This window comes from Micrasema longulum, unplaced genomic scaffold (genome assembly GCF_059751315.1).
Source record: "Micrasema longulum isolate JH-2025_06_02 unplaced genomic scaffold, ASM5975131v1 h1tg000849l, whole genome shotgun sequence".
NCBI lineage: Eukaryota > Metazoa > Arthropoda > Insecta > Trichoptera > Brachycentridae > Micrasema > Micrasema longulum.
In genome coordinates, this window is record NW_028278041.1 from 522321 (window position 1) to 545163 (window position 22843).

Below are 22843 nucleotides of genomic sequence, written 5' to 3' on the forward strand. Positions count from 1 at the left end.
TGTTTTGAAGCATATGAACTAAATTTACATCAAAGTTAAGATATTGAATTATGTATTCGACTACAATGAACTAGTAAGATTAATAAGTTGCTACCAAAATCAATGTATGATAAAGGATCTTGTTTTTTTCTAGCTGAAATTTTAACTAAGCCATGTGCTATTTAAGGTTCATCTACTTCTACAACTATCAACAACTTTGATACATCAAGTGACCTGATAAAAAGAGATTGCCATTACCTACGTAGAATTATCAAATGATATTTCTAACATGTAAAGGTACATATTAATTCTTCTCTCTAAAGCAGAATTAGCAAAAAAATTGTATTGTTTATTTATTTATACACATAAAAAAAAATAGATTTATCTAGTGCATATATGGGCAAACATACATTATCTAGCAAAACAATGTATTGAACGTATTTTAAATCGTGTCATTCACAAAAGTACCGTTGATTTCATTTTCATCCGTTTTGCGTTCAATTATTTTAATTTCTACTTCAAATATAGTAAATATTTAGAGTTTTTCTTTATAAACTACTTTCTACAAATAAAACGAAAATTGTAAATAGCGCAAATTTGAATAATCTTATTAAATCACATGTAAAACATATAACACTTTGCCCATTTTCTAACATAATGTAGTATTTGCTTTTGTAAAAGAAATCATGGATATTTTTCTTTGTTTCAAAAACTGTAAATTTTATGATAGTAAAATACATTATTGGTTTAAATCTGTAATATTATCAAGTTATTTACCGTTCAGTAGGTAACTTTTTACAGTTTGTTATTCGAATTTACAATCTTTGATTTGAAAAACTTCTCTGTAATTAAGTATTTAAAAATTTAAACAGGACTTTTATGACAAGTTTGAGTAACATTTAGAAAAGCTTAGATCAAAGCAACGACTATTTCATGGTGTTTGACAATACTTTAAGCTTTTTAACCTTTGTTTTCTATTTGCTATATAAATATATCTAACTCTCTTAATACAATATTAAAAATAAAATACATGGCGCATGCTACTTCTGTCAGTAATCCTAAAAATCAATTGGAATGGTCCATTTCAGAAGATACTCAAGATGATTGCTTTGAAATCGATTAAAAAGCAGACTTATCAGCAAGTTATAATTTCAGCACGATTATTTGTGATCGAAATAAATTCCATTTAACTGGCTCACGCAAATGACAAACATGAGATGAGGTTAATTAAAACGGGAACAGGTAAAATAACGTAAAAAACCCATTTGACAAAGCTGCGAGTTTACTTGTGTACATTTTTTTTTAATTTACACTTTACAAGATCAACATATAATATTATTTTTCATACTAATAGTCTTTTGAATCGTCTATTGTTAAAAGCGTGTACTAATTAAGTAGATTTATCGATGATGAATAATTAGTGTATTCAATTAATTAAAGAATATTTACTATTTTCTATGATATAATTCTTGAATTTACTGAATACAATAAACAACCGATATCAGTGTTAAAATAAGTTATAAATAAATTAATTTTAAAAAACTTCTTATCATTTCGTATACAACATAGTAACCTTAATAAACAATCAGAGCTTAATAACTCTATGAAATGGAGATGAAACATATGCAAAATCACAAAAAAGGTCAAATTTTAAAATTTTATTGTAAAAACTTTGATTTGTATGATTCTGCGGGTTAAGCGAATCCATGACTGCCTGAAAATTAACTTTTGACTGTTATATTTTGATTTGAATTATACAAAATGAATAAAAATAACTGAACAGCAAAGAAACCCTAAATAATATTTTGAGTTTTAAGTTCAGTACGCAGCTAACCCTTAACAATGACGACTCGTTTCAATGGCCTGGCAAAACAATATAGCGCGAATGTTGAAGTTCCAGTTTGGGTTTGGTGGCGGACTGGGGGGTGTGAGCGGCTTAGTTAGCGGGGGCCCCGCGCCTCCTACGGCCGGGCCCTTCGGCATAGTTGGCAGAGGCGAGTCCCATCAGATGTTTAGCCGCCATAAGACCAGAGAAGCCTCGTCCTACACCGAGATCCAATCCACGTTTCGGGGGGCTGAAAACGAGAAAATAGTTCATATCAATACGAATATTTTTTATTGCACTGTATGCAAAGGGGTATCATCGTGACAGTTTTTGCTACCATTCGTGTAATTTCATTGTGATCATGACAATATTCGACATTAGCCGTTCATACAATTTGCCAAACTCACAGTGAAAGGGGGGATGAGACCAGTAGAGTAAAATTCGATTCAAATCGCGGTAAATTGTATTGAAATTTTGAAAGTTATTCGTTTATTGACAAAAAAAAATGTTTTTGGTGTAAGCGAAACTAATAGAAAAATTTTGCCTTTAAAACGGCTTTTTGGTATGCGGAGGATAGTTTCACTTTTACAGTCACAATTAATGAGAAAATTTTATTCATGGTGACAAACAAATTTCATATAATAAACTTAGATCATCATCAGTGGCGCTACAGCCCGTTGTGGTCTCTGGTCTCCTCCAGAATTTGTCTCCATTCCTCCCTGCACCCTGCAGCTCTCTCTAGTTTGTCAGACCAATCGCTCTAATGTCACTTTTCACATTATCCAGCCATCTTAATTTTGGTCTGCCTTTGCTTCATCTGCCTTCCGAAGTGGTATAAATAATCTTTTTTTAAAGAAAACTGTACCTCAACGATTATCATTCATTCTGTGCACATGGCACAACCATTGTAATTCATGATTCAACCGTCTCCTCCACACTCAGTTTTTGTTGATTGCACCAAATATATTTCTTAATATTTTTCTTTCAAATGCCAATACCTTATTTTCATCTCTTTTGGTCATAACCCAGCATTTGGCACCATATACAATGACCAATCTGATTTTGTAAATAATGGTCTTAGTTTTTCTAGTTAGCAATGGATCGTAGATGTTTAAACAAGCCATAATAACATCTGTTTGCTGCCGATAGCCATGCTCTAATCTCGGTACCATAATTGTTATCGTTCGTCAAATAAACTTCGATAGGTACGAGTATCTCATAAACTAAGATACTCGTACCTCTATCAAATGTGAATTTTTAAAACGCAAATCTTTTGAAAACGAAGAACATTTTTTAAAAACTAATTATCCATTCTTTAAAATTACTTTGTTTTGTAAAAATCCGTAAAGGCCTCAAGATCTTTAGAACGAGTGGAGGGGGCTTTCAATGTACCAGAAATAATGTGATATATTTACATTGTATATTTGGCCTTTAGTATAAAACGCTTGCCTCATGTACAGAATTTTTAGAAATATGGATGCTTAAACATAGGCAAAATGGTGAATATTACACAGTGTGTAAAGTGGCCACTTAAACCAGCCAACGATAGGTCATAAGCCCTGTAAGTGCCTAGACTTCCATATTCCCTACTTTAAGGTATTCTCCATCCCTGTTGTAATTTGTTATTCAACAATTATAAGCAACTACTTTTTTATCGCATTACGTGATGATGATAGCAATGTTTCAATTGTTATTGTATACAATCAATTTCCGAGCAATTTTAACACGTCCGACATTCGTGCTTTCTACTTGAACACGCACTTGGGGGCGATAAGATACATGTCTACAAAAGTTTATCTGCCTTTAGCGCGCTAAAGCTGATCGATTAAGCCTATATAGATATGATACATTAATTATATTTATTTATAGGGAATTCCCAACAATCCATCATAAATAACGATAACGCATTATCTTTTTTACTGGATTCCATTTGAATTGTTATTTTGTGTTATTATCTAGCACAGTGGTAGTAAAACAATGGCTCGTCATTCATCTTCGGCCCGCTGCATATTTTCCTTTTTTTTTTTTTTTTATTTATTCAACTTTTTGTACATAATGTTATTTGTACATTGGCGGGCTTATTGCCAAACGGCAATTTCTTCCAACCAACCAATAAAATAAAAGTTTTATTTTTATAATTCAAGTTACAGAACATATCGATAGAAAAAAATATTAAAAAGCTAAAGATATATTAAAATAGAAATAAACTTAATAAATTACCATAAATCAAAACTATTACTCAATGGGAAAAGGGAAAAAGGAGGAAAGAGGAAAGGAGGAAAGGAGGAAAGATCAAGGAAGAGAAAGGAGATGTTTCTTCAGACGTGATTTAAACAGAGATAATGTAGTAACATCTTTGATGGTGGATAGAAGATGATTCCACAGTCGAGCCGCATGGACACTATATGAGTTAGAGAAGAAAGAGGAATTGTGGATGGGTATTAAGAGAGTGCCTTGAGAATTAGAACGAAGAGGTAAACCGTGAACTGATAAGCGTTGAAATTTATCACGCAGGTATATAGGAGCGTTAGGACTTTGAAGTACATTGAACAGAAGTGAGAGGGAGTGATAGTCTCTCCGCTGTCTAATTTTGAGCCAGTTGCCTACGATAATCAGAAATGTGGTCATATTTCCCAAGACCAAAAATGTGCCTTATGCATGTATTCTGAAGTCGTTCAAGTTTATCTAGTTGCTCACAGATTAAATCAGTCATGGAAACATCAGCGTAATCTAAAATGGGTAGTAGTAATGCTTGTACAAAGGTGCATTTTAATCTAACCCGCAAGCCATTATTCTGAAGTGTATTTAAAATTAAAAAAACTCTTAACACTTTGAGCACCGGCCAAATACACGTAGAATTTACCTTGTGCCCGGCCCATTTTTGTGAAATTTAATGCTTTGTGAAGGGTTTCTTAAAAGTGTTTTAATTATGAAAATACTGGGTTTAATCAATTGAAACTTCTCACATTTATTTTAAACAATTTTGTTTGATAGTTTTGCCAACATTGGCTCTATTGAGAGAGCCACATTGCAATGTTCGTACATATACAGGGTCTCACTCCTTTTATTGTGCTTTGTATCCCCGAGCCGTGTAAACACGTCATTATAATAACTTATAAAAGTCACTAGAAGTCTACAAAATGCACTTTTTTAACAGCTGATAAACCACGTGAAAACACAGGACCAAAACACAACACGTAGTTATATAATCACATTTTTACACGGCTCCGGGATACAAAGTTTTAAAACTGCTTACATTCACAGTAAGTGCCTTTAAAATCAATTTAACGGTTATCGTCAACATAATTTCCTTATCTACAATCCGACGTTCAAACCCCGTTGTACCATAAATTGTTTTCTATTTTCTTAAAAATCCTTTACTACCAAAAGAAAATGCCCCCAAAATAAAAATATTTACTGTTCCTCTGGGCCCCGATTACAATAGAAAGTTATCTTCAATAACCTATAAAGTGAAATCAAATATACTGTACGAAAATGTATAAATTTGTGTATTTTGTATTTTAAATAATGTTAATTTTTTATACAAATATCCCTTTTTTTAAAAACATTATATTTTACTTTATTGATGCTATATTGAATTCTTTGTGTATTAAATTATGTATGTATGTATGTCTGTGAATTATAAGGAAATAAGTTGATTACTTTAGGTACTTATTTTTATTTTTGTACTATTTAAATTATTTATCATTCAGTCGGCCTCGTGGTGTAATGTTCAGTGCATTTGCCTGCCTTGCAAAAGGTCTCCGGTTCGATTCTCAACATGATTGAAATGAAATAATGTTTAAAAGGGTGTTTTTACCGGAGTCGTAAGACTGGTCACCTTACCTTCGTGTAACAAAAAAAATATTGAGACATGCTGCGATTGGTGTACCAATTCAGTGCCCTATGCACCATTCGGTGCAGAAAGGGAATGATAATAATGATGATTAATGAATACTGACTCTCAAACTGATAATTGATCGACAAATATCATGAAACGTGTAAAATACAATTTAGGGTTCGAACTGTCAGTGTCGTAGCAGTGAGTCAGATCTTGTTGGATTGTGTAATTCTATAAAATGCTGCGAACGCACAGTTGCATTCCACCGGCAACACTACTGACTAGTCCAACTCGTTAGCGTTCACGTCGCGAACCCTGGGCAGTGGGATCACACTCATAACGGTGTGATCACAGCAGACAACGAGAGGATAAAAGACGAATTTCTGGCGCCTAGAAACTAAAAACAACCAGCTAAGGGAAAGTAACCCCGACTGAAAAATCCACCAGAGAAGGTAACGGGAAACCAGTCTGGTCATCTTTTCCCAGAAATCACTATAACGAGTACATCCAACAAACAGTTGTCCCGGTTGGGGAATATAAGAGTAGCGCAGATGCTTTCGCTGTAGTGATCGCCAACGTCGGGGGGACCTGACAAGGTACCGTAAGAAGAAAAAATATAATTTCGATGATCGACAGGAATTCGCTCCAATACAAACAAACCGGCCAAAACCCTGCTGTCAAACTAAAAAAAACTTTTTTGACTGCCAGTATACGCTGAAAAAAATAGATACGTTCGTAGATATACCAGTAATCTAAAAACCTACTCGTTGCTTTTAAATTTTTGTAGGTGCGAGAGTTTCAGAAAAAACTTAAAACCCACTTGTTCTCTAAATCATTTGAATAAATCCGTAGCATGTGACAACAAAATAAATTATTTTAATTAAATTACAAATTTAAAAGAATCACTATGTAAAGCGCCCTTGAGGTATTTTGTTACGAAAATGGCGCTTTATAAGTTATCCATAATAATAATAATAATAAATTAATCTTGAATTTCGTCTGTATTTGAATGGACATCCGGGCTGCAAGGGTTAAAAAGGTTAACTGTCACTGATACAACAGATTGCTTTGTGATGTTTTTATTACAATAATATTGCAAAAAAGTGTGCAAGTAATTAGGACATTTTTAACATCAGGAAATCAGCCGGTATTTTTAGTCGTAACCTTCAATTAATTATCCACGATTGTTTAAACCCGTGTTAAATCGTTTTGCTTGAGATATTATTTTTTTCTTTTTTTTATTTATTTTTTTCTGTTTTTTTTATTATTTGTTTATTTTTTCATTCATATATTATTTACATAGAAAACATACACTTTAGAAAAATAAATCTTAAAATTAAGCTAACATTAATTGGAAAAAATGCCCACAAAAACTACAGCGTCTGATGTTATCATTATAATTAATTCTATGTAAATAATCAGATTCGTCATCATCATCAATCATCTTACCCCTACCCGCACCGTATGGTGCAAAGAGCACTACATTAGTGTAACTAAACTTATCACAGCCTATTAATTTTCTGCATTCACAAAAAATTACACAATTAAATTGCTTATATCTTATGAAAAAAAAAAAAAAATTATAACTTTATGTTATGTTTACACGTTTGTGTGTGAAATATTAAAAGAACCTGTAGGAGTATTTTCGACTCGATAGCTGCTCTCGGGTAAAAATACTGAATGAGTAAATCGAGTAAAGATAAGTCCGCCTTTTTATGAAGTGATTGGCGTGTTCGCCTACCATTCTTGAGGTCCTGTGTTAGATTCCTAGCAGGGTGTTTACACATCAATGTTGTCACCCTAGACTGTAAAACTCCTAACTTGCTTTTTTGCCAAAAATGAGATTTGAATCCCATTTGAAAGTTTAAATTATTTTACATCTCGGGTGAAAACCTCAAAAATGCCTAAAATAGTTTTAGGTGATAAAACCGCAAAATACCAACCTCCAAACCCCATCACGTTCAGAAGTCATCCGTTTATATATTTTTTTTCCTTCTCTTTTTTGTACTTAATTTATTACATGTTTTTTTTTAATGTTTTTTTTTCATCTGAGCATGTTTTTCATTTTTTATTATGATTCTTAATTTTTAATTCCTTTCATAAAAAAAATTTTTTTTTTTCATTTTTAATATTTTTTTTATTTGTAAATACTACAAACTTTTCAATAATTTTTTTTACGTTAGTTAAAATTTTTAAATAACTTCATTTATGTTTTTTCCTTCTTGTTTTTGTACTTTCATTGATATAATTATAATATAATATGGAAACTTCACTGGTCCATTAGAGTTAAGTCTAACTGTGTAAAAGTTTCCTGAATAAAACAAATAAAAATGCAATTATTCGAAACTCTTTTGTTTCCAGCAATGTTAAATTTAAATTTGTCAATATTCGCGCGTCTTGTTCATTTCTACTGTTTTCAATTAGATTTTTTATTTTTACAAATAAAAAATATCTTTGCAGCTGTGTATAATTTTTAAATAAACGATTGGTGCAAACTATCTCCATCAACGTTCTCAAATGCACTCCATAAAAATGATATTTCTTATTTTCGTCCCGAAAAAAATATGTGGGATATATTTATGTTGCACAAAAAATGGGAAATTTATCTGATGTGAAATTCAAAATACATCAACAAAAAAAAGCGTGAATTGAAAAAGAATATGATAAAAGTGATGAATTTTTTTTTCACCATGGCCCTGCAGGCAGCATTGTTGAGTCCTTAATGTCAATGTGTTGATTAAAATCGATCGCAAATTCTTTTTTTTCTTAATATAATAGTATCATAATAATCAAATTAATTCCATTATTTTACTGACAAGTATCTTACAAAATGTATCCTATGATCTTTGCCTTCTGACATTATTAAGTACTCTCGCCTAAAATTAATTCAGCTGTTGAAAAAATTGAGAGGTTTTGTGAATATCAAAACTTTCTTTCAGTCGGGATAATCCTCGGAACAAAGCTGATAATACCAAACGTATCTCGACTTTCCAGAAACGGGGTTAGTATAACAATGCTAATCCGCCACCCGCTTCATGCCTGTCAAAAATGATACCAAAGCGTAAAGTTATGGTATGAGGGCCTCATCTTGTATTAGATAATAATACATGAACTTACCTGGTGAATATTATGTAGGTATAATGACACTGATGTATTTTAAAAAGATTTATTTATTTTTACTACGCATAAATATAATATTCACGTGTGAAAATTTCAATTATAAACACGCTGTTTAAAAGTATACAAAAACGAGGATAAGGGTACATTCTCAGAGTAAAAATGCGCTACAGCTGTAGTTACGCCATTTCTATCTGAAGCAGAACTGAAAGACTTAAGAATGGTAGCAAAAATGAGTGGTTTAACTGTATTTTGTATGCTGATGATGCCGTGCTTCTTGCTAACAACAAAGAGGAACTGCAATTTTGGTAACAAAGGTCCACGATGTATGCGAGGGAAGTGATTTTCTAATGAATGTCGATAAATCGAATGTGATGGTTTTTGAAAGAAATGAAAGCATGACGAAATGTGAAATCACTGTGAATGGGGTTACACTAAAACTAGTAGAGGAATTTGTGTATCTGGGAAGTATGTTTACTAGGGATGAAACGACTGAGAAAGATATTAAAAGGAAGGCGAGTGCCGGAAACAGAGTGAACGGTGCACTTAAATCAGCTTTGGCAAATAAATTTTTGTCACAAGAGGCAAAATTAGCAGTTCACAATGGAGTCCTGGTCCCGATCTTGATGTACGGGAGCGAAGTATTGACTTGGAAAAACAGGGATAAAAGTGGACTAAATGCTAGATCGAGTGTCGAGATCCATACATTATGTAAGGTTGAGATAAGCATTAACGACAAAAAAAGGAGCTCTGCGTTGGTTTGGACATGTAGAGTGAATGGACAGCAAAAAAACGGCTAAAAATTATCACGATGCGAATGCTGATGGATGCAGAAATAGAGGAAGACCGAGAAAGACATGGAATGACCAAATCCAACAAATGCTTGAAGACGGACATGTTAAAAGTTGGAATTATCGGCGCGTGCATGAGAAGATGTATGAATGTAGAGGAAGCGCGAAAGTAATGTGGGGCTCTATTCTCTCTGCCTACCCTTACTAGGAAACGGCCTGATGGTTTGCTTGTTTTGCATAAAACAAAAGCGTTGGAAATTTGTATTTTTATTTTTTGGTTTAACAACAGACGTGTAACGGACGATTCCGTCACTGCGCTTGCGATTCTTGACCTGAATACCTACGACCTATTGTTTTGCTGTAATCTATAGTTTCGTGATTGATAATCCTAGAATGATTTTTGCCCGTACGGGCAGCTCTATAGCGTAATTATTCTGAGGTTCTATAAATAAAAATAAGATATAAGGTGCATTTTACATCTGAAGAAAAAGCTCATTCTAAAGTCTGATTTACATATCAAATAGTTTATTCAACATTTTCCTTGATATTTTTTTAGAACTTTATAATGTATTATGACCATTTTTCATTTTAAGAGTGGTTACCCTTTTATAGGGCTCTTTGTAAAATTGTTGAACGACTCAGTGACGTATCTCCTGACGTCACTTAAGCCGCAACTATACGGAGGATTTTTCTTATTCTGAACCATCCATGTATTAAAAAACTCAAAAGTGTTTATTTTTTATGGATATAAAAAAAATTCATTAAGTTCTCCGATATTTTTAAGTAAAATCTTTTTCAATACATGCTTGCCTATTGAAAAAGACAACTATGAACAATCAAGTTAAAATATATATATTTTTTTAATTACTTAAAAAGATTAAAGCAAAAATACCCACAATATTATTAATTAATTGAAGAATTATGCAAAACTAAATGCAGTGTTTGGTGATGTCAGTTTTAATAATCGCAAAATAGTGACTTAACTATCCGGTGAGTTCACAAAAGTCAACAGGTGGAAAAATAAAATAAATCACATCTCCAGAAGTACACTGTGGTATGCCTAAATCGTCCATTTTGCAGGAGAGCAAAACCACAATTTTTAAACTTTATTTACGCTCTTAGTGCGCAGTATTTTTTGTGGTATTTTCTCATTTGACTGTTAAAAAATGAAAAAAACACCGTAGCACTGCAATAACTAAAGTGTATTCTCGGTATTTTTCTCAATTGATTTAAAAACTTATAGACTTTTGTGGTATATCTTGCTCAAAAAATCGTAGAGATACGTGAGCCTTTTCCTAACTTAAAGAAATATCGGGACAATACTAAAGATGTCGAATATGTACTACGATGTAAATAACAATCATTAATTTTCACCTTCGAGGAGAAACTAAATAAATAAAACCAAAAAAGAAAATAATAAATAATTATCCACCACCCTAATTTTACCGGACCGAGTGGATTGGCACACTACGTGTGAAACGGGCCCGTACATGACAGATACAATCAATCATTTTTAGAATAATAATATATGATATTTAGAAAAAATATCGAAGTACCGGAATTCCGATATTTGAAATTGTAATAAAAAAAATACCGGTATTAGAAAAATGTTCCGATAGTATATGCTCTAGTTTCACATTAAGAAAATTATGAACATATCACTTAAACCAACCGATAACAGGCCAAAATCTTGTAAATGCCTAGACTTACATATACCTTTCTCAAAAATGTTCTTCACTTATGTAGAGTAAACGTCAAGCTATAGTTTTATTGAAGTAACAGACTTCTTTGCCTGTTTTTTTTATGCATAAAATCACAATTACCGTTTATTTATAACACCTGTCATTGACATCTAGAATACTAAGTACTGTAAACAATCCGTGGCAATGATCCAAATCCGACCGAAAGGTAAGTCGAGTAATTGTTCTTCTTTTTGAGTACTTTACCAGAAACAGAAGGTTAAAATGCCTCAACGAATTTGAATCAGGTTCTAAACAAAACGTAATGTAGTTAGGTCTCCGTTTTTCAATCACTCCTAAAAATGTGAATTACGTAAGGCAATGGATTGAATCCTACACATCGCATTTCTGTAAAGAAGTCTAGACTGAAAAAAACTGATTTTGAGATAAATATATATGATGAATTATAAAAAATCTTACACATACTAAAAAATTGGCATCATTCTAGCTTTACGATTTAACCTCTTAGTGCTGGGCCATACGTAGTGTCCATACACAACACATCTTTACCATTTGTCTGAGTTCACCGCGCGCACCATTATGCCCAAGCACTTAATGGTATTATGACACACTTACATTACCACTTATTTAAATACAGCTATTCTAAATCGCTGTCATATTTTAACTATTTTTTTATGACAATCAACCTTTTTTTAAAAAAATATAATATAGTTTTTATATATACATATGACACATCTGTATTGCTTAAAAGGGTGAAGAGATTTACAAAAAAAGGCAAGTATTTTGGTTTTCAGGCTCTCCTGAAAATTCTGTGTTCTTGAGTCATGACTTTATTTTATCGTATGTGCGACATGAAGATGTATGTCCTAAAAAAAATGTTTTAATTCGGAAAAAAATCTTAACACTTAAAAGGCTGTGCTAAGAAATGCCTTTAGGATTAAGCAAAAGACGGAATATTATGATGTTCAGACATAAAAATACACAATATTTGAGTTTGTTTAAATGTTTGTTGACAAAAAACTGGATTTTACCCCCTCGGGAGTCATTAAGATTAACAAATTACAAGAGGTTGGAGAATACCTTAAATTAGGGAATATGGAAGTCTAGGCATTTACAGGGCTTATTACTTGTCCTGGACTTCCATATTCCCTTATTTAAGGTATTCTCCATCCCTATGGTAATTTGTTAATAAAAAATTACGGTCAAATCATTCCTTTCCATAATTAATCAAAATAATCATATAATTTAGGACTGTTATGGCAAAATAAATTTAAAATCTGAAATAAACCGTTCATTTAACTAGCGTGCACTCCCGCTTACTACCAATAACTTACTGAATTCACAGAACAGCGTTTCTGTCTTTATTGTTATAAGTTATATATTCGTGCTCTCTCTTATACCGTTAAACAGATTTATTTATTTATTTATATATTTTATACATTGCCCAGCTAACAAGAGTACTACGAGTTTGTTAAATATTTGGTTTGAAAAACTGACCCTATAAAAAAAATTAATTCACAGATTATTTTAACCAAACAAGCTAAAAACTGTTCATAAGCGATGATTTGAACCGTGAAAATTGGAATAACTGTACCAAAAAAGGTATTTTCAAGTTCTATTTAGGTTCAAATAAGTACATTGTTGCTTTTATAAAAAAAGCGAAGGCTTGTGTTTAGTCAACTATGAAAAAAGGTAAGCTGTACATTCAAACTAGATCTTCACTCTTCAGCAAGACATTTTAATGCCGTTTTTACAATGCTATTATTGTTTGATCTAAATTTATTTCAACAAAGAATTAAAAACTTATGACAGGTCTAAAAAGTATACGTACTTTAAAAAATAAAAATAAAAATTCAACCTAAAATAAAAAAAAAACTACGGTGTTTTAATAAGTTATACTCTAAGTTAGTTCTCTAGTTCGTCACCATTTTTTCTAAAGCGTACCTAATATCTTTTTTTAAAACTTTAGTTTGAGGGAAGCTCCGACGTATTTTAATCACAAATGTTAATGACTACCAAAAAATAATAAAAAATTACTAAAATAATGAAAAAAAAAATGTTCTGAATGCTAGGTCAAATTTTTGAAAAATCTCAAAAAAGTGATAAAAATTAAGAAAACACACTACAGAACTTTGGCTAAGGAAAGGAAGGTTCAATAATTAGCAAATGACCTCCTCTATTTGGCGGGTTCAGTTCCAGTAAAATGTGAAATGCCTTATGTGATTCTTTCTATTCTATGAAATTATGTAATCAAGGATAACGTGGAACTTCTGCCCTTCGGGTATTTGGAAACAAAAAATGTTTTCTTACGAGCGGTAAAAATTATATTATTGAATAATACGGAAAAGTTTCTTGAAAATGTACGAAAAAAATAAAACAACATATTTTATTAAAAAACTTAACTCTAACTATAAAAACTAAAAAGGGAAAACTCTACTCGTCTGGGTATTAATTAATATTAATACCAAAAAGACTCTTGATACCTCTTGGTATTAATATTAATACCAAAAAGACTCTTGATTGGTATTATTATTAATACCAAAAAGAATTATGAGCAACAAATCCTGTCCTGGCCTTGATCAGCCTCTCTATAATAACGGACAGAGGATCGAGAAAGTTGACAGCTTTAAATACTTATGATTTTACATAACTGAGGATAGAAGTATGCAAAGAGCTTGAAACTGAACCGAAATCAATGTATAATACGGTTACGAATGATGAAATCATGCGATAGTGCCAATTTGAGACAGATATAATGATAAAGTTAATCAAGGGTTACTGAGATTGGGAAACGAATAGATGACGAGATGATGATAAAACAGATATATATGGCGAGAATAAACAGTAGTTCGGATGAAGACGACCGAAAAAGACGTGGCATGATCAGATAAACCGAAATCTTAAGTCTTGTCATGTCTTAAAGCTGACAGAACCGAAGAACATGACAAGACGTATGAATGAGGAAAAAGCTCGGAATGAATTTCAGGATAGACGTGTGTTGCAATTTATTCTCTCTGCCTACCCCTACGGGAAAATGGCATGATAGTAGTAGTAGTAGCTGGGACACAGACTTATTTAGTTTGACTTTTTCTTTACTGACCAACGGGCTTTATCGCCTAAGCCTAATCGAGCTTTTCACGATTAGATGCAGCTAAGGGTGAAAAAAATATTTGAAATTTAATCAGAATCTGTTTATCTGAGAGAGCTCATCCAACCTCTTTCACAACACGGACTATCTCTTCGTTCTAGAACCCTTTTAATACCCTGTCATCGCTCTAATTTTCTTGCCTCCTCTTTCAAAGTAGTAGCCGCTCGATTGTGGAATAACCTACCCACTAATGTTAGAGACGCCCCCTCTTTATTTATATTTAAGTCAAGATTGAAATGTCACTATCTAAATATTTAAATTTTCCTTTATCCTTCTTCTTTCCTTCCCATCCCCTCTCCACTCTTCGTAGTATTGTTTTTTTTTATTTCATTTTATATATTTTTATTTTGTTAATCTTTGTTTTTAATTTTTGTATAAAATTGTCAGATTCAATATGTCCATGTATTTATAATTTTCTCAAACTGAACGGTTTGGGTAGGTAGGGAGAAATTGCCTTAAGGCAATATGCCCACTCTTATATGTATATTTATATTGTATATGTATATAAAGTGTCAAACAAAATAAATAAATATTAGGCCCATTTCTTAATGTATAATTCCTTTTATTGATTCGTTTCTACCCTCAAATACTAATGAAATTGGATCTACCAATAAATGTTAAGTTTCTCCCTAACTTGGGAACATTCCCTTACAATTTCTCTCCCACGCTTTCAAAAGGATAAACTTTGCGCTTTAATCCTTGATAGAAATACTCAGGAATAGTGACGTGCGAATATTCTTTTATCGATTATAATCGATTAAACAATCAAATAATGCAATTATTTGATAATCTGAAAGTATTTTAGGCTATTCATCGTAACATTTGAGTTAACATCTAGGTAGGCTAACAATCCATTTCTTTATGCCATTTTTTATTACTACTTTAGTTATCACATCAAACCGTTACATACCGAGACGGTATACTTAACTTCTGCACTATATCTACCTCGGTATGTTCTACCGGCTTATCTTGACGTTATATGATCGAGTCTAAACATGGCTATTTCCAGTCACCGCCACTTTTGAGATTTTTGGTTAATACAACTGCTTATAATGTTTTGCATAATAATATTCCGTTTAAACATAGCGATCTTCTTTATTTCTGCTAAGAAAACAGTGTAAAAGTAATAGAATCTCATACGGTTATATGGATCAATCGAAGTAAAAAAATCGATTTACTTGGTAAAAATCGACTACAATGGTGATAGCCAAGTTTGTTTCATAGCTTCACAATTATTTTCAGTAGATATTTAACTAAAGAAGGAAATGTGGAAGACTTGTTACCTGTCATTAGCTGGTTTGACCAGTCTATGGTATTATCAGAAATTCCGTACCCGCACCATTAATATTTGATATATAGAGATGACATTCCATACAAATCCGAGCTAAAAAGTCATTCCCAAAGGAAAGGGAATGACCAGCGGAGGGAGCAAGTGCCGTCACGTCATTTTACATCGACTTTGGCAAGCAAAACAGGTAGCATAGTTACAACTATAAGTGCTTATAAACTATATAGTGCTTATAAGCACGGACTGTTTATATCGGTCTTCTGTAACTTCTATTCAGTATGTTGCTCCCTTCCGCATACGCGTCACCTTTGCTTGTTGTTTTAATATACGTTTGAATAACTGGACAGGACAGAGGCAAGACATAACTCACGAATTGGTTACATGAGACGTTGTTTGACATCAAAACTATTTTTGACGAGTATTGATTAAGATAAGAACATTACTTACCGGTGAAAAATTATACCATCGCTTTTCCAGATCGATTTGTGTAGTATCTTAGCGTACATATAGGCATTTTAGTAATTGCGAGCAGACAAAAGTTCAAAAGTAGCCGGGGACTGCTCGCAACAGACTAAATTCCGTTCTATCAAACATATGCCAATTGGCCGCAGGTTAAGTTGAGTTCGAGTAGTTATATACCTCAATGACCCACACCAAGTGGTGTATAGGGCTCTGCATTGGTACTACAATTGCAGTGTATGTAGATATTTTTCATTTCATAGAAGATAAGGTGAGCAGGTGCTTTTCGGTGCCAGTCCAGAGAAATTTAAAATCAATATTTTACGTCCACCCCGCCAGGAATCAAACTCAGGGCCTCAAGCGTAGTAGGCGAAAACGTCAACAACTACACTACGAAGCGGACTTATCTCCACGTGATTCTTCTGTCAGAATTATCACATAAAGAGTTTACCATCGATTTAAAAACAATTGTCCAGGGTTCTTTAATACACAGAACTGTATTCACAAAATAAGTTCGATAGTAGATGCCTAATAATTACAAAAAAAACAATCGAAAACCGAACGGCCGTGAAATCCTAAGAAGTTTTACTAATAAATCGATTAACTCCGTCACTAGTCACGGTATTTCGAGATACATAACAGCATAACCAGTATTATATAACTACTATAAGTTTCTACTAGGGCGATCTAATTTATGGGTCACCATCTTCTTTTCTTTTACTCACATGACTTTCGATACCTACGGGCATTTAAAATTAATATTCATTGTTGCATTCAATTGTCATCCCTCTATTGCAATAAAAAAATATGCAATCAATAAAAAATGTAGTTCTACGTGAATTTGTAAATCGAAAGAAGCGGAGAATTTCTTTGAGAATGTAATGATACAATATTTTACGAATTTTAACTATTTTATCAATATTTTTGTATTAAAAATAATGTCTCTTCACTGGAGTAACCCGTGCTGAGGACACTTAACAATATAATTTTTTTTAATGTGAGAATACGCACCAAAAACATAATAAACAAAAAAGAATTACCAGCTGTTTTAAATCCTTTACAAATACTTAATTTCTTTCCGTACATCTGTATGTATATATGAAGTTCAACAAGGAGACATAAAATATATACATTTTTTAAGTAAGCATTACTGACATTTTTTATATATATCCTCAATTATAGAACTCCACAATCTTTCATAAATTATGTCAAATAAGTGTGTAAAATCAATTTAAGTAATAATAATGATTAAGTTTAGTGAAAAATAAGAATAAAGATTGAGTTAAAGATATAAAACTGAGTTAAACATAAGAAACTACAGTTTTTTTTTAATATTACGAAACATTTTTTTTAATAGTCCTTTTCATTAAATTTTTCACTTTAAAATTGTTTTGAATATGTAAGTTAGCCTTTTAAATTTATTTGTAATATTTTCAATTTCCACTATAAGTATTTTACATAATCTCCCTATCCAATTCAGGGTCATATGAACTGTCTTTAGCTGGTTTATGTAATCAATTCTGATATTGTGAGACATTCCGACTATGTTCGAACGTTCATTATATTCTGCGTTCTTAATTTTTTTTTTTTGTATTATCTATATACGCCCAGAGGGATTTTACTTTACTAGTATAAAATGTTTATAATATAACAAGTAATGCATAGAAGGTACTTATTTAATAAACAAAAATAAAAAAGTGTTGCAAAACATTATATAAATAATATGACTAGAATCAGACATACCTTAATATAAAATTCTGCATAAAAGTAGGTAGGTACATAATTAAATGTACATGATAAATCAAAACGGTTTTAAGGAAAAAAATATTTGTTTTTTTTACAACAGAGAGGGAAAACCTTTTTAAGATAAAAATATGGGAGTCTAAGCATTTACCGGGCTTATGGGCTGGTTTAAGTGGCCACTTTACTCACTGAGTAACATTCACCATTCTACCTATGTTTGAACGTTCACATTTCTTCAACTCTTCCATTTATTGATTAAAAAAAAAAAAAAAAGCTTTATCATGTGGGTGAGATTCATCCGGCTGAACCGATTCACCTACTAGGCAACGCCTGAAAACAATTTTTCAATTTTTTTATAATTCTTATTTTACTAAGTAGTTAATTCAACAAATGACAGTCATAAGCCCTATAAATGCCTAGACTCCCATATTCCCTTCTCAAAAATGTTTTCCCTCTCTGTTGCAACAAATTTAAATATGAACAACTCCTTAGGGAGAAAATCCAGCCAGTCTGCAAGCATTAGGACATACTCAAAACATTGTTGAAAATAAATAGTTTAGTTGGTATTTTATAAGTGTAGGTTTTATTCATGTTATTCATACATTATTTTTCTGGATTGTTTTTCTATTGCATAGTTTTTATAATTCAATTTATTTTACTATGTATTTTTTATTCGTGTTAATTATTATGGCGTAACACGGGTACGGCCTTAGAAGCCCTAATAAGTTAATGAGTGTAATTTTTAATGAATATATAAATTAAATGAAATAAAAAAATAAATTATACTTTTCGTTATTGGAATATATATATTGCTCTTTTACTTACAACATAATATTATGACAGCGATATTGAACAATCTTTGTTACGATTTTTCTAAGTATTTTTAAGCCATGAAAAACTAGTACAATATTAAACAATTTTTTTGAAATTCCGAATACATTTATATACAAGGAAATCTATCCCAGCACGATTCATTTTCACTATAATTTCTTTTAGAATACTTTTTTAAAGGGTTTTTTACGCGATACTGTGTAGAACGTGTCCCCAGTGTAAAAAGAGGTTTAGTATTTGATTTTCGTAATCCATTGACATAAACGAACAATAAGTTTACCATTATTTATATCACTACAGAGATGGGTAGAATTTTTGTTTCAAGATTATGAATATTCGAGCGTTTACAGGGCTTATGACCTGTCATAGGTTGGGTTCAAGTGGCCACTTTTATGTAGATACTACAACATTCCCCATTCCGCTTATATGTGTGTGTATAAATATGTAAATATATATACACATACCAAAAATAATATTGAATAAGTTTATCCCCAAACTAGTCGACATTTTTACTAAGTGATTTTAAACACGTTAACTGAAAATAGTAACGTAACGATTTCAAATATAGTTTTAACAGTTTTTTGAAAATGTAATTGTAATTACTTACTCCATTAATTAATATAAGTTGAACAATAAGGGCCTATTTCACCACCTCTGAGTAAAGTCTTGATTAGAACTACTCGTCGAGTAAAACAAATAATCTGTTTCACCACCGCTAAGTAGCGCTATTCGGCGAGTAAGTCCCTGAGTAAACTACTCAAAGCTTTTCCCTATGATTAACTGCTAATCATAACCTAGAGAAAAAATAAAATGGCGGCAAAACAATTTGACAGCCGGCAAAGAGGGTTTGTGTTTCGATTTGTTAGTTTGGAAAGTAAGTGTTTTTATAAATTATGGAACTGATAGAGCTTGTGGACGATTTTTATGAAGAAGAAATGGTTGAAATTCGGAGAAAAAAAGTTTATAGGCCTAGAGAAAATTACTTCGAGACGTTAGATGAAGTCGACTTCAGGTCAAGATTTCGCTTGACAAAACAGGCTGTCAATGAAATCCATACTTTGATTGAACATCAAATTCGTTCCAGAAGCACTCGGTTTGTAGAAGTTCTTTACATAATTATGGAATATTATTTTTTTTACTCTAGGAACTATAATAAAACGAGTTATCATTTCAGGAATAAAGCTGTGCCAACAATTATCAAGTTACTGTTGACATTGAGATATTTTGCAACGGGCTCGTATTTACTGTCTGCTGGAGATTTTAGTGGTGTGAGTAAATCATCTGCATGCCGATTTATAAAAGAAGTTTCTGAGGCCACAGCACTTCTCCGGACAACCTTCATTCGCTTTCCTCAAGATTTGGGTCCTTTAAAACAGGGGTTTTATAATTTGGCACGTTTCCCGAGGGTCATTGGAGCTATAGACTGCACGCATATTGCAATTTCTCCAAGTATGCTATTTATATATTATCTCATAATAATTAAGGATAGCACATACATTAAATAATCATATTATACTGCCTTTAAAAGTATAACAATGCATTATGATAAAAATGACCTTTCATTTAACTACTATTGAATATTAAATAATATATAATTCATGTCACTATGTACTCTCCTGCACATTAATTATGCCTTTTCTCCCATAACCGAGATTGATTTAATTTTATCGGTTTCAGGAGGAACGAATGCCGAGGTGTATCGAAACCGAAAAGGAGTATTTTCGATTAATGTTCAAGCCATTTGCGATGCAGATTTGATCATAAGAGATGTTGTTGCCCGGTGGCCTGGGTCCAGCCACGACCAGACTATATTCAATAATTCTTTGATAAAAGCCAAGTTTGAGGCTGAGCAATTTGACAATGGCATTCTGTTAGGTGACAGTGGCTATCAAAGCCAGCCCTACCTTTTTACACCTCTTGCACATACAACAACCCCAGCAGAGAACCTCTACAATGAATCACAAATTCGCAGCCGGAATGTTGTTGAAAGGTGTTTTGGTGTCCTCAAGAGTAGATTCCCTGTATTGCGAAGGCGGATAACCCTATCTGTGGAGCGCACTACAGCAATCATCACAGCTTGTGTAGTGCTGCATAACATAGCTGTAAGGATGAATGATGACCAATTCGATTATGAAAGAAACCAGGATTACATAGATGAAGAAGTTGCCGGCAATGAAATCCTGGATAATGATCCAAGAAGAAGACTGATTTTAGAATACTTCACCACCCTGTTAAATAATCATGTGTAAAAGGAAAATGAAATAAAAGAATCTAAAATTGGTAGTAATAATCTTTTATTATCTATTATATAATTTTATTGCAATATAACTATATTACAAAGCTAAAGAACTTAAAAGGCATACCTGTGAAATTATAATGGATAAATAAAAACATGAATCTACATAACATAGATGTAAGGGATGAACGATGACCAATTTACATTTTACACAGTATATTCATAAACTCATGACTTTTCAGGCTGTACCTGTGTTGAGCCATAATAATTTACATGGAAAAAAATAGTAAATTACAAGAAATAATAACACGTTACACAACAATACATATACAATAACTATACAAGAGGATCAATCGTTTATTTTTTTTAAAAGTAGTTTTAGTTTTGTAGTGTGTATTTCCATAATTATTATTCTCTCCTGTTGCCTAAATGCCCATTCCTTTTTCTTTTCCTCGTATTCCTCCAGTAAAATTTTTTTTTGGAGGTATATTAAATCCCTCCGGGCATCTGTCACTTTTCCACCTTTCCTCAGAGCCGTATGCTTCGGAGTGCGGAGCTGTGGGACACTCCAAGAATCCCACTGCTTCTTTGAATCAGCTCCAACTGAGGGTGAATCCTCAGGAGTCTTTAAATTTACCGCATCCAATGCTGAGGTGGATGGCAAAGATAACACCTCTATATCCATTTCAACTGTTTGCGGGGCAGTTGTTGGCTCGCTCAAGGTAGGTGGCTCCTCTGTGCCTTGTTTGTCACCTGAAAAAAGTAATTGAATAAATGGGGGGGAGTATTGTTAAAAATAATACAACTTCAATTGCTTCATAGTCCAGTGACTATGAAAAATTCTAGTAATTCACTAGAATTTAGCAATAAAAAACTTGAAAACATAATGCTGGATTTATCATAATATTGTCAGAGCGTTAAAAACTGAAACATCTATAACATAACCGGCATCTAGATATGACACCTACTAAATCATTATTGTACCCCCCTTCCACCTCATAAATTAGAAAACCATAATACAATAATATTCTTATGCATTTAGTTGTTTTGTCTTACAGAAATAATTTTAAACAGTTTTACTTACTTAGAAAATCCGCGTCACTGTCGAATATGGTCGACATTCCTTGGGCGCTCAGGCTTATAAGGTCCATGACTTTGATTTCCGTTGAGTCTAGGGGAACCGCCGTGCAGGGTCCTCCACCAGTCTTGTAGAGATCTGCCCTAATCAATGCGCTCTTCTTTCGGACAGATCTCTTAAACCCGTCGTATTTCACTTTCAAAGTCCTGTGAGACCGAAAATGATTGGATTTGGAGCACGCGTTAAACTCCGCTTCTATTGATTTCCAAGCGGAAATTTTTTCTTTCCACAATATATTGTCACTTTTTTTATTTTCTATCACATCTTTGTGGCGCAAAACTAAACTTATTAGTACTTCGCACTCCTCAGCACTAAAGTTTACACTCCGTTCGCGCTTATTCTCCATTATAATGCAGTTTTTAAAAAACACGTGCGACTCCCAAAGTAATGAACGAATACAATTAACAACTAGTAATAGTTCTACATTATCTCTGCAATAAACAACACATGAAAGCTAGCAGTAGACGTTGTCACGTTATCAGACGTGAGCCTAGACCGTTTAAATGCGACGTTGCCATACAAAGTATCTATTTAGCAAATCAGAGGATACTCATAGGTCGTGAAACCGTTGCTCGGTAATCGGGACATTAATCATCGGATTAAGTTATGTGATGGTTAGTTATTCAATACTTTACTCAGAAGTGGTGAAATAGGCCCTAAGTGTGATACATCCCTAATGTGATTTTTCACAAAAACGGCGATTTATAAAGTAAGTTATGACCTGTAAATTCGTTGGAATGGAGAGTG

The 22843-nt window shown here is 32.6% G+C and overlaps 2 protein-coding genes across 2 annotated transcripts in view; both read right to left on the reverse strand.

Annotated features, from left to right (window-relative positions):
• Positions 1–1243: 1243 nt before the first annotated feature.
• Dh31 (diuretic hormone class 2) overlaps positions 1244–22843 on the reverse strand; it is a 146592-nt gene continuing 124992 nt past the window's right edge. The window contains exon 4 of the mRNA XM_088231096.1: positions 1244–2054. Coding sequence (XP_088087222.1) covers positions 1916–2054 — 139 coding nt within the window. The 3' untranslated portion in view covers positions 1244–1915. The remainder of the gene's footprint in view (positions 2055–22843) is intronic.
• LOC148278640 (uncharacterized) lies at positions 21161–22532 on the reverse strand. Its single transcript, XM_088231094.1, has 2 exons — positions 22043–22532; positions 21161–21711 (listed from the first exon to the last, which is right to left on the reverse strand). Exons 1-2 carry the CDS (start codon positions 22440–22442, stop codon positions 21308–21310), a joined length of 804 nt encoding a protein of 267 aa, XP_088087220.1. The 5' UTR covers positions 22443–22532; the 3' UTR covers positions 21161–21307.

Coding starts and splice junctions, on each gene's coding strand:
- LOC148278640 (XM_088231094.1), bottom strand. CDS start 22,442: ATGGAGAATAAGCGCGAACGGAGTGTAAACTTTAGTGCTGAGGAGTGC. Junction 21,712..22,042: donor CAGTGACGCGGATTTTCTAA/GTAAGTAAAACT, acceptor TACTTTTTTCAG/GTGACAAACAAGGCACAGAG.